We start from the raw sequence: 13,394 nt of genomic DNA on the forward strand, positions 1-13,394 counted from the left end.
CATGGGAGAAATTGTGGGCTAACAGGCTTTCATGAGAAGGTAGTTTAAGTGTTGACTTGAAACTTTCACTTATCTTTCCACAACAGCAAATTAATAGAAATTAAATAGAAATACCCACCTCCAAAAAAACATGAGAGTAAATATAAGAGTATTTACTGCCAAAGACTTTCACAACATATGGCTAAATCTTAAAAAGTAAGCTATAAAACAGTGCAGTTTCATATCCAGCTACAATAACTAAATGGATTTTTAAAAAGTAACTCATAGTTACATATGAGAAGCTAAAAAGACAGCACTAAAATGTTCGTTATTTATCTCTGGTGGGCATTATAGCAGATTAGCATTCCTGCTTCCTATTTTTCTGTTTTCCATTAAAACGTCATTTCCTCTCTAATGAGATACGTTGAAAAAAGGTTTGTATTTAAAACGTAACAAAACAAAACTTTGTTCTTTTCTTTCAACTGAAATGTACCCTGAAGTTCTTTTTTTTTTTGTCCGGTCGTGGGGCCTGAACTCTGGGCCTGGGCGCTGTCCCTCAGCTCTTCAGCTCAAGGCTAGCGCTCTAACCACTTGAGCCACAGCACCACTTCCGGCTTTTTTCTTTTTGCTTATGTGGTGCTGAGGAATCGAACCCAGGGCCTCAGGCATGCAAGGCAAACACTCTACCAATGAGCCAACTTCCCAGCCCTCGTACCCTGAAGTTCTTATAACAGCTTACTGTGAGTTTATTAGGATTTGAGTGTATCTTGGTTTGAAAATTTGATAAAAAATAGATCAATGGTATCATTAAGTTACAAAGGCAGCAGACAGAGGCAGTGTCCCACATAGACTTCAAAAGCACTCACAGAATGTCCACAGTTCCCACTGTAGAGAAGCAGGTGCTATAACTTCCAGGTACACTCTACCATGCACCTGTGTTATACTTACCTGCGTCAGGTAGTCAATGAGAGCTAAGTGAGCCTTCTCCAACTCAGCACCAGAGAGCACAGGCAGTGGGTTTGGGTACTGTAGCTGCTTCCTGTAGTCTGTGGGCAGCAGGTCAGGGTACAAGCCCATCACATGGGTGGGATCTACAAGAAAGGTATGCATCACTCCTCTACAAAAGAGCCTGACAATTTAAGGATAAAATAAAACATGACCATTACCACAGGAAAATGAGTTCCAGATTGATTTGAAAAAGGAAAATAGAACAAGTCTAAGTTCGGAAGAACTCAATGAGCTGCATACTTATGATCTGAGCACTCTACGTAAATGTTAAAATTTCACTGAAATGCTACAAAATGGCATGATTCTATCTTCTAAAGTATAGGCATATGTAGAATTAGAACTCAACACTTATCAACTTTCTTTAAAGAACAGGATAAAATTTTCCAAAGATCAGTTGATAACACTGAAGTAAAAACCACCAACAGATCCACTAAAGAAATAACCTTTAGCCGGGTGCTGGTGGCTCACGCCTGTAATCCTAGCTACTCAGGAGGCTGAGATCTGAGGATCGCGGTTCAAAGCCAGCCCCGGCAGGAAAGACCGTGAGACTCCTATCTCCAATAAACCACCAGAAAACCGGAAGTGGCGCTGTAGCTCAAGTGGTAGAGCGCTCGCCTTGAGCTGAAGAGGTGAGGGACAGCGCCCAGGCCCAGAGTTCAAGCCCCACGACCGACCAAAAAAAAAAAAAAAGAACCTTTAAAAAAAAAAAAAAAGGGTAATTAAAAAAAAAAATCTAGACAACTGGCCACGAAATGCATTTGTAATATATATGGAAAGAGGTTAATTTGCTAACGAAATAAAACAAACCCACAAAACTGCTGAGAAAAATGTAAAATTTCATTTGATAAATGGGCAAAATAACTAACAATAATATAAAGTAGGAAAGTATTCTGATACAGAGGAATCTAGGGAACTGTTTCTTTTTAACTCATTAAATGTACTAGAGTCCCACAGATGCTGAGATGAAATAATAAAACCCTGCAAGTGGCCTACATATCCCCTCCCAGCTGCCACTGTGAACTGGATAAATAATTCACAGTGCATCCATACTGTGCAACACTGTGCTACGTTCAACTGGCACATAGCCTTCTCTTTCTACCTCTTAAGAGTTGTGAATGTCAAAGATGAAAAATCCTGTTCGTCAGCACTCTGAAAAGTCAGTATTCTGGATAAAAATCTGGTTCTACCAAGAAGCTGACACGGGAGATTTGGGACTTTTAAGTGAGATGGGTCTCCCTCCTCACACTGAGCAACCAGTTCATTGGTGTTGGCAGTCAGATGTGGTATGCTCCAGTACTGGCTCTGTCTACATCTAGAGGCACTTGCCCAGATATAGCTGTGGGACCAGAGCAGTGGAAGCAGCAGCAGCTGGCTGAGTTCTAGGTTATAGCAGGTATGTGTGCATGCGCAGGTATGATAGAAGAAAAAAATATATTATCCCTAACGATGCAATTTTGGAAATAATGAGTAACTGCTCAATAGAAGAATAAAGAAGGTATGTTTAAATCAACTGATAAGAGCATTATAAGATCATTACAAATTATAATTAAGAAATGTACACTGCAGTAAAGTAATAAAAGTTACTCAAGTACACGAAGTTATGATCATAAATCTGTTAAAAGGTATACATGCATAACAAAATGTGGATAAGGATCAAACAAATGAAAGATCCACCCCAAAGCCACACCTGCCCGTTACCTGTGCCAAGCTTTGCAAAGACCTGCATGGACTCATCAAAGCGCTTCTGGCAGAAGAGATTGAAGGCATACAAGTTCTTGATGTGATGGATTTGTTGTTGCTTTTCACTGTCTGAATCGTCTTTCATTTCCTAAGAAATCGAGTAAGACAAAGACTCACTCAACAAGGATTTATGCAGCCCATTCTGGGGGAGTCGGAAGATGTACCATCATGTTCCATCCTGGAACACAAACAATGACATTAACGGGGAAAAAAAAACAGGTCAACTCTGAATAAAGTTGAGTTTAGTTTGAAAACAATACAGGGTGAGAATGACCTATAGAAGCACCTGTAAATACAGCGTGAGCAGGGGTGTAGGAGCGACTAACTGGAGCTAGCCACAGCTGGGAATGTGACACACGGAGGGAAGAGGAGGGTACTATTGGCTAAGGGGACGGCATACGTGCAAGCACCTACAATGACAGCAAGCCTGGTAGCTCAAGGACTGAAAGCCAAGTGGGACAGTCAGCACAGCTCACAGCAAAAAGTTCATCAGTGGGGCTGTTACCAGCCCTCATTATTCCGATAACCTTTTCCCTTCATATCCTCTTTGACTAGTCTCTACTAAATTTAATTTCTTCCCTCCCTTCTTCCGATCTCCCCTCCTCTCTTCTCCTGTCCCTTTCTGATAGCAACCATTGTCAGCCTGCAGCTGCACGTGGTCCCATATCCCCACTTGATGCACGAATGAGAAGAAAGTTAAGATGTTAAAATTAAATGCCCCAAGAAAGAAATCATCAATGTGAGATATTAGTGGTATCTAACTCTTAAGACTAAACTTTCGTCTTAAATTATCCATTCAAAAGTTAACGTTGCTCTTCCAAAGTAGCCACCATTATTTGACTCCACATACTGACTTAAAGAAAAAAAAAGCCAAGTGTGGCAGTGCTTGCGGAACTCCCAGCACTTGGGAAAATGAAAAGTTCAAGGCCACAACCTCCCTAAGCACTGGGATTATTAGACATGGATTATGTGCAGTAGGTGAAGTAGTTTGAGAGGGTTGTTACAAAAGAAGCAAGCCTGGCCCTGTGCTCTAGCAGAGGGATAACTGTTGGCTGGCTCCTGCAAAGGCTTTTGCTATTCCTCTCCATGCCTGAAGGTGGCGCAGTGAGCTGACAACCCGGAGCTTAGGCTATGCCATTTGGACTTTAAACCTCCGAAAGTGTGAGCTATATAAACCTCTTTTCTTTCTAAAAGTAGACTGAGTCTAGCATTTTGTTACACTGATGAAAAGCTGACTAATACAGTAAGTCTTGTGCTTGAATGTAACAACTTGAGGTTGGTTTAGGATGTCTAAAGAAGTCCATTTGTCCAAACCCAGGGTCTACTGAGCTAGAGATCTGAGAGGCTATCTACTTGCTGCATTTAACCAGACATAGGACATTCATGATTATCACCTTATGTTAATGTCTGAATGATCTTTACATTTTCAAAACCAATTATCAACTAAATTACCTTACTCTCATTAATTCTGGTAGACACTATTGTAATTGGTATTTATTTTCTCCCTTTGGATAAATAAAACAGGGTGAAAAAGTAAAAATCACTTAGCTACATTAATATTTTTCAGGTAAAGACCCTGAATTGAAGCCCCCTGACTTTAGTTCAGTGTTTATTCTACTAGTCCCAACTAAATACCAATGTCTACAGCAAATTCACCTCACTGGAGAGTGAGGAAGGCCAACTCACACCCACACTGGAGACACACTTACTGCAAGCTGCAGAGCCAGCTCAAACTGCTTGTCTTGGAGAAGCTGCTGGATCTGGGTGGCCATGGGCACAGGAATGAGTCTCCAAACGAAATGATTGCTGGCCACATAGATAATGTTGGATCTGGAGGCAGGATTAAGAACACTTGGTTGAGAGCGCATGTGCTTTCGGGGACACAGGTGACTTTTGGATCATGTGGTGGCGCACAGAAAAGAAACTCCTTACCCCCCTGAAGTGATGAAACGGGGTCTTTGCAATTCAATGCTCTGGACCAGAAGCCTTGGCTCAAACGTCCGGATCTCTACATACCGAGGCAACACCGCGATGATGTACGGAGGCTGGTGCTCTGTGGGAGAGAACAGGCTCAGCCCTGGGCTTTGTGTGGGCGGAGCTTCGCTTGCCCACACTATGGTGCGCTGAAATGCATCTTCAAGCACCACAAGTCAAAAACCAAGCTGGGACCCCACACTGCAATCACAGAAAGGAAAAAGCACTGCTTTGGCTGGGTGTGGTGGGCTACACGGTGAGTCAGGTAAGCCTGGGCTACCTGGCAAGAGCCTGCCTCAAAAAAGTGAAAAGAACAAGGTGAACGTTGCTTTGCCTGAGTGATGCCAAGAGAAATCTGCTCAAAAAAGGTACATCGGGTGTTACTGAAGACTGGACCCCACGTGACTGTCTCCACAAAGAGCTGGAGGAAAGTGTCATGTGTCCCTTGCTCATGGGTCATACCAAGCCAGGCCAGACCAAAGGTGCACATGAAGAAGCTGGTGACAAAACTGTTTCCTTCTCTTAGAAAGGCAAGGGAAGGGTAGTTTATGCCTGCCCTATCCATCTTTCTAGCCAGTAATCCTGCTGGAGGTCTGTGCGGGGAAGAGACACAAAGCTCCACTTATTGGTGGTTATATTGGTTGAATGTTTTAGTACCTCTAAACACACATTTGTTGGAAAGTCAATGCCCAATGCAGCACTGCCAGTAGGTGTAGGGCGCCCCACTGTGAACAGGACTTGCAAAGAGGGGGTGATCTTCTTTTCAGCTCTTCTGCCATGTGCAGACATACTATCCTTTGTCTTTCTGCTTCTGCCTTTGAGGACACAGCCCAAAGGCCTAGTCAGACACCACACTGGTGCTCTGTCTCAGATTTCCTAGTTGTCAGAAGTGTGAGGAAACCCAGCTCTCCTCTCTGTAAGTAACTGGGTCTGTGGCAGTTACAGCAGCACAATGGACCAGGACAATGGCTGATGGTATACTGGCTGTTCTCAGAACTGTCATTTTCTATCTGATTCTCATGATGGTTAGGACTGCTTTTCTTTATCACACACATCTAAAACCACTTTGGTTTCTTTCAGGCCAGGTCTCACCATGTGGCCTACATTGCCTAGTCTGGCCTCAAACCCCTGAATCTCCTGTTTCAGCCTACAAAGTATTTCAGATTATGGGTGAATGCCAGAAGCACTTTTATTAAACTTTCCACAACTCAAAATTTAACTCTTGTTGGCCCAATATAACTCTTGGTTACATCTCTTTATTCCATTTTTCTTCTTTCTTTCTCTCTCTCTTTCTTTCATTCTTTTGCAATAATGGGATTTGAACTCAGGGCTTTGCACTTGGCAGACAGGTGGCTCTACCATTTGAGCCATATGGTACATGTATATTTGGCACAGGCTGGCACTGCAATCTTCCCAATCTCTACCTCCAGAGTAGCTGCGGTTTGGGGACTAGTCCTTTTTTTAATGGCTCTAAAAGGAGAACTAGGTGCATGAGACAATATGAACTACTCTGCTAAAACGATGACTGACTAGGACTCCATTCAAGAGGGGTGACGCACAACCCCAGCCAAAGTGGACAAAAGCTGCTGGTCTCACCCATGGCCACCGGAATGTCTGTCCAGTTCAGGGCACATTTCTGTGTGCAGATGCCTTCCTCATTGAGCACCACGGTGAGATCATCCTGACCCACGGCCACTTTTCCATCTGCCAGGGGTGCAACTAAGGGCTCCAGCTGTTTTCCTGTTGGAAAGAGCTCTTTGATGGACCCCTTTCCATCCACCTGTTACAGGAGGGCACAAAATGAGTCATCCAGCATTGCCCAAAGACATAGATGTGGCCTGGAAAAATCCAGACAAAACCCCAAATCTAGAAGCCAATGATGCTCCTTCTGTGACCTAAATTATCTTTTTTTTTTTTTTTGGTCGGTCATGGGGCCTGAACTCTGGGCATGGGTGCTGTCCCTGAGCTCTTCAGCTCAAGGCTAGCATTCTACCACTTGAGCCACAGCAACACTTCCAGTTTTCTGAGTGGTTTATTGGAGATAAGAGTCTCACTGACTTTTCTGCCGAGGCTGGCTTTGAACCAGGAACCTCAGATATCAGTCTCCTGCGTAACTAGGTTTATAGGTGAGCCTTTGTTTACTAATTTCTTATTAAGCTTACCACAAACTTATTACAGGACCCAGCAACCCCATTTTTAGGAGTCTGCCCAAAAGAATGACAAATTTGTTTACGCCAACTTGAACGCAAGTGTTTATAGCAGCCCTATGACAGTTTTAAAAACTGAACAGCTCTGGGCTGGGAAGTTGGCTTAGTGGTAGAGTGCCTGCCTTGCATGCATGAAGCCCTGGGTTTGATTCCTCAGCACCATATAAGCAGAAAAAAAACAGAAGTGGCGCTGTGGCTCAAGTGGTAGGACGCTAGCCTTGAGCTGAAGAGCTGAGGGACAGTGCCTAGGCTCAGAGTTCAGGCCCCACGACCAACAAACAAAATAAAACATAAAAACAAAAAAACTGAACACCTCTATCCTTCAGCTGATGAATGGATAAACTCAGCGATACAAAATAAACTACTGATGAACATAATAAAGATAAATCTCAAATGTACTATACTAAATGAAAGAAACCAGATTCAAAAAGCTACATATTGTAGAATTCTATTTATATAATATTCTAGGAGAGACAAAAATCTAAGCCAGAGGATGGGGTAACACCGATCAAGATGCACTGTACTCATAATCTGACATGCTGAACTGAAACCCCTTTGTACAAAAAAATCAATACTGCTGGGTGCTGGTGGTTGGCACACACCTGACACCCTAGCTACTTAAAGAGACTGATATCTGAGGATCGCAGTTCAAAGTCAGCCCAGGCAGGAAAGTCCATGAGACTATTGTCTCCAGTAAACTACTCAGAAAGAGCCATTGGAAGTGGTGGTGTGGCTCAAGTGATAGAGTACTTGCCTTGAGCACAAAGAAACTCCGGGACAGCACCCAGACCCTGAGTTCAAGCCCCAGCACCAGCGGGAAAAAAAAGAATTTTAAAAAAAAAAAATCTAAGCCATAAAGAACAGATCAATGGTTATAGAGGTTTGAGAGTTGGATGAAGGAAGTTTGAGGGAGTTTTGGAGTAATGTAGTTGTTGTGAATTCTTACTGTGGACTAAGGCCACAAAAGTCCAAGCATTTTTCAAAACCCAAAATTGTACACCAAAAAGAATGAATTTTATTGTGTGTCAATAAGTGATTACTATTTGAACAGCTCTGGCTCTGCTTTGATTCCTTACAAACTTCTCTCTGTACATATATGGCTGTTTGTTACGAAGTCAGCCGCATAGCACAGACTCCTTACTGATGCTGATAAATAAGAATGTTCTAAAAATAGACAGATGGAAGGTCTATACCAGTAGGATAACAAGAACTAAGACTATGGGGAATAAGAAGAGGTTTTAGAATTGCCAAGTCTAGACTAGCAGACAGGTATGAAGCTAAGGGATTTAGATTAGCTTTATAAAAAAAATAATTTCTACATGTGATTTGCAGACTAAAGGAAGAGTCTCATGGACTTTCCTGCCAGGGCTGGCTTTGAACAGCTATCTTCAAATCTCAGCCTCCTGAGTGGTTAGGATTACATGCGTGAGCCACCAGCACCCAGCCCGTAGTGATTACTTCTGAGTGGAAGGATTCTGGGTGATCTGTACTTCTTTTAACTCCTTATTTACATCTTATTTCCCATAATAAACATATGTAGCTTAAAAAAACTAAAAACAGTGGAAATAAGTTTAAAAACAAATATATTCAAAGATTCAAGGGGATAGGGTAGCTCAAAGTCTTAAAACTACTTAATACACATCTACAGAACTCTTGGGCACACACGTGTTAGGAGAGCGGGGCATGATAATTTTCTTTCCTAATAATGAGGTAAGTGCTGAGGAGAACCATTATGTACAAGACAGAGTCAGCCCTTCCCGCTTGTTAAACAAGCATTTATGGAAAACGCTGGAAGAATAAAAAAAAATAAGCAAACATACAAACAAACACAGGCCCTGGTATGCCAATCAGTCATCTTCCCCAAGGTAAGCCAAAAATATTAGCAAAATCATAAAGTCTTACCCTTATCAGGTAATAGTCTCTCTTGAAGCCCACACAGATTGAATTCTCACACCATGCCATGGACTTGGGAACATCAGGTACACTAAAGTCCCCCTAAAGAGCAAGAGTAAGAGTTCAATGGAAAGATAACACCTTTCTACCTTTCCACTTCCAATTGGCAAAATAACCCTCATTGTCATCTGAGCACAGTTCCTCCCAGAACAAGCCAGGAAAGCACACTTCATTTATGTCACCCGGGAACTAGACATAGGGCTTTTGGAAAAGGCTTCAGAATTTTATCACAAAGGGACATAACGGCGCTCTCAGGTACTTCCTATCAAGAGGTTAGTTGGGCAAAACTACATGCCAGGGTCTTGAACTTCCCCAGAACTGCACAGGAAACAGAAGTCTTTCATGCCATGGGCTGACTGTAGCACCAGCTCCTCCCCCACAGCCAGGCACACATGGACTTTACCTGCAATTCATGAAACTCCCTGTCCTTCCAAAAGTACAGCTGCAGTTTCTTTTTCACTGCCACACATAGCCGCAACACCTCCTCACCAGTCTCCGTGTGCTGGGAAGAGATACCCAGAGCAAATGAGGTTGCACACACAATGCTCGTCATATACAGTGGCAATCGCATGACCCATTTTCTGCCTGGGAATGGACATGAAGTCATGCTGCCAGAAGAGCAGGGTAGAACACTATTTTTCATCACATATCCAGAAACACTTTATCCCCAAGGCTAGCTGCTAAAATCCTAGCACCATGTAGACAATTCAGAGGAAAATCCTAGGGTAAGGGAGGTCCTATCCTGTAGAACTATTTCCTCTTTTTTTTTTTTTTTTTAAATGGAACCCAGGGCCTTGTATGTGCTCGGCAAGTATTCTATCATGAAGCCTCATCTCTAGTCCATGGTTGTCATAAGTGTCATTGATAGCAGGCCCACTCTCAATCCTTTGAAAGAACTGGGGAAAGAAAATTCTTATGATCAAAACAATGCAGTGTCAAAGGGAGCTATAAACGTTAAAAAAGTGATCAGAGCTGAGAAGGGTGAGGCAGAGTTTGAAGGACATATAGAACATAAATTGGCTAGAAAAAGAAGAGATTTTGTGAGTGTGTGTGTGTGTGTGTGTGTGTGTGTGTGTGTGCGCGCGCGCACGTGTGCGCATGCATGCACTTGCCAGTACTGGGGCTTGAACTTAGGGCTTTGCTCTCTTATTTGGCCTTTTCACTTAAGGCTAGCACTCTATGAGCCACAACTCTACTTTGATTGGTTAATTGGAGAGAAGAATCTCATAGACTTTTTCCTGCTTGTACTGGCTTCAAACTATTATGTTCAAATCTCAGCCTCCTGAGTAGCTAGGATTACAGGTAAGCCACTGGTGCCCAGCTGAGATACCTTTTTTTTTTAAACAATAAAAATTCCCTAAAAACAAAGGCTAAAGTAATCTGTTTAGAACCAGTCAATTGAACATCATGAATAATTATGTTCATGATACTGTTACAGTCTCACTTTCTCACCAATGGAAGGTGTAATAACACTTTGGTGAGTTGATTCCTATAATATAGATATTTACATTCTAATTAGCACACACAGAGTTATTGCAAATATTTCAACTTTGCACTATAATGGAGGAAAGTCTAATAGAATCCTAAATTAAATGCTGTCCTTAGAGTCTGTTGGGTTAGGGGCATCAGCGTGATTCTTCCTGTGGAATGGTAGGAATGAGGGAGGGCTGTACTGAGTGAAGTCCACTGCCGAAGCCCATCTGTGTCCACTTACCTGCAGGTCACATGTGAACAGCGATGCTCCCTTTGCCTTTGAAACTGTAGTGATTTGTTGAAATGTCAACAGGTCGTGGACATAAATGTTGTTTTCTGTACAGGAGGAGGTAAACATGTAACCATAAGTATTCAGCATTCTGTAATATAACTACTTCAATACAAAAAAAAAACCTGTAACTGTGTAACATCTACACGAATCAAATGGCAGGTGCTGGTTATGGTGTAATGTCCGTTTCATTAACTACATGGGCAGACTTCAGTTAAAGCCCTCTCCCATTTCCAAAGCACTGTCACACTTGTCTTTCTCAAATCTGGAAATGTGCAATATGGTATCTGTGCAAGACTTTCAAAGCCATTTACATTAAGAAGCTCCAATTACAAAAAAGAAATACTCGGTGAATTTGGTATATACTCACAGCAAAGATTCAAAGATTTGTCTGAGCAAAGCTAGCAAAATAATATGGTCATCTTGCATGAGAGAACTTTGTTGCAAGATTCCCCATGGAGTTAAGAAAACACAAAATGCTGTATATGCTACATCATTCCTATTCCTACACGCCTATGAAAAAAAAGCTTAACTTATAAGCTGAGCACAGTAAGAAATGAAAAACAATAGCAAACAACAAAAAAAAAAAACAATTATACTAACAATATAAAGAATTTATGTGGATTCAGTATTTCTCTTTCACAAAAATAGCTAACTGTTCTGTTTTGCGGCCCTTTTCTCAAACCCACCACTAATCACAAGTAACTGACGCTCCAGGGAGTGAACTGTAGGTAAGAAGATGACTGTGGTGTTACCTTGGCCTCACACCTGGTTTTATTTTATTAGTAGTATTTTTTCAGTCATGGGGCTTGAACTCACAGCCTGGAAACTGTCCCTGAGCTTCTCTGCTCAAGGCAGTGCTCTATCACTTTGAGCCACAGTGCCACTTCCAGTTATCTGGTAGTAATTGGAAATAAAAGAGTTTCTTGCCTGGGCAGGCTTGGAACTGCAATCCTCTGATCTCAGCCTCCTGAGCAACTAGGATTATAGGCGTGAGCCACCAGTACCTGGGTTCACACCTAGTTTTAGTTACAAACAATTATTACTTACATGTTCACCCATGATCCTAAGCTAACAATGATTCTGCTACTTGGGCCCCAGGCTCAACAGCAGGGTGAGACAAACTTCTAGTCCTCTCTTGCCAAGAAAAAGCCTCCTATGAAACCAGGGCTTTTCAAACAAGGCCTCTAGCAGCCTGGGCCCCATTTGCTGACGCACCACTTTCCACCACAGAACCCAATCTGGCCACATGGTGGGAACAACCTACTTAGGTTGTTCCTTGTGGTAATGCTCAGCTTCCTCTCTTCCTGTGGAAACTCTAATCATCCACCAGCCAGCAAAGCCCTCCCATTACTAAGATCCCACAGCACACTACTAAGTTCCCACTGGCACTTAATACTTTGTGGCATAAGCCAGAGGTAGCACTGTGGCTCAGGTGGTAGAGTGCCAGCCTTGAGCAAAAAAGCTCAGGGTCAAAGCCCAGGATTGGCACAGGGAAAAAAAAAACACACAAAAAACACTTTGTGGAATGATTACTTTGTTATATTGGTCTTCATAATCAGAATTTAATTATCAAAAATATCAAAGATATTTAAACTCTCCCTGGAACTTGACATTCCCAATGTCTAGTTCAGGCTTTGCAGAGTATGGCTTAATACATTACCTGATATATTAAATGAATGAAGGGAGAAACCTGGGAAAACAGAGGTCAAGTTTATAGGAGATGCTGCTACCTACATGTGGTTCCGAAAATACCAGCTCACTGCTAATTACCATTACAATAACCCTGAGAGGGTTATTTTGGTCACAGTGTTTGTGTTTTAATATGTGAAATATAAAAGCAGCCTCTTTCTTACCTAACAAGCTGACTAGAATCTTAAACTGGGAAACCACATGGATCTGGAAAACAACAAATCATTAGACTCAATTAAGCATTTCTAACAAGGTTTAGCAAATGTCCACTTAACAGTGATTTAAAAAAAAAAAAAAGGGGGACTGAGGAATCTATATCAGTTACAGGCAGAGGACTCATTTTGATATGCAACCACAATTTCTGCTTATGAGAGGACTGTAAGGCGCGTAATACACAGGCAATTATCCCTATAGAAATGGAAGTGCAAAAGGATTTAACAAGTTAATAAATAACATCATTATTAAAGTTCTGGCTTTGTAGGGTACTATGGTGTGATTTATAGCCCCAGGGTCCATGTGTTGAAAGCTTGGTTCTAGTGTGGTGATGTTAAGAAGTGGGACATGCAGTTAGGAGGGAGTAAAGTAGTTCTCATGAGACCCTGGAACTGGATCTCAAGAGAAGCTGTTGTAAAACAGCAAGTCCCTTTCGGACTCACTCTCTCTGGCTTCGTGCATGGAGACATGAGCCTTTCCTCTCTTAGTGTGCTCCTCCCATGACAAATGTCTCCAGATCTGGGCTGATGTTATTACCTGCCTTGAACTTTTTAGACACTTTGTGATAGTAATGAAAACAGCCTATTAGAGCGGTCTCAGACAAGTCAAATATTGTCATAGTCATAACCATTATTGCCTACCTGCTGGATCTTTTTGGAGAAATTCTTATTGGACTTCTCTAGTGTCACTTCAAACCTGTTGCAACCTATGGAAAAGAAAGAAACATAGATACACACAGAAGCAACAAAAACACTGCTTTATTCTGCTCTCTTACATAAACCTTTAAAATTCCTAAAAGATTAGAAGTCAGAGATCTGATAGGCAGCTGCCTTTACTAAGCACAGAGGAGCTTTCCACTCCAATTT

At 42.0% G+C, this 13,394-nt stretch overlaps 1 protein-coding gene across 1 annotated transcript in view; it reads right to left on the minus strand.

The window, feature by feature from the left end:
* The window catches only part of Vps39 (VPS39 subunit of HOPS complex), a 37,167-nt gene that overhangs the window by 11,798 nt on the left and 11,975 nt on the right, over positions 1-13,394 (minus strand). The window contains exons 3-12 of the mRNA XM_042687901.1: positions 13,170-13,234; positions 12,480-12,522; positions 10,576-10,670; positions 9,265-9,363; positions 8,811-8,903; positions 6,298-6,481; positions 4,660-4,780; positions 4,437-4,557; positions 2,686-2,815; positions 928-1,070 (exon numbers count right to left, since the gene is read on the minus strand). Of these exons, the coding sequence (XP_042543835.1) occupies positions 928-1,070; positions 2,686-2,815; positions 4,437-4,557; positions 4,660-4,780; positions 6,298-6,481; positions 8,811-8,903; positions 9,265-9,363; positions 10,576-10,670; positions 12,480-12,522; positions 13,170-13,234 (1,094 nt within the window). The remainder of the gene's footprint in view (positions 1-927; positions 1,071-2,685; positions 2,816-4,436; positions 4,558-4,659; positions 4,781-6,297; positions 6,482-8,810; positions 8,904-9,264; positions 9,364-10,575; positions 10,671-12,479; positions 12,523-13,169; positions 13,235-13,394) is intronic.

Source organism: Dipodomys spectabilis, unplaced genomic scaffold (genome assembly GCF_019054845.1).
Source record: "Dipodomys spectabilis isolate Male_0828 unplaced genomic scaffold, ASM1905484v1 ptg000108l, whole genome shotgun sequence".
NCBI lineage: Eukaryota > Metazoa > Chordata > Mammalia > Rodentia > Heteromyidae > Dipodomys > Dipodomys spectabilis.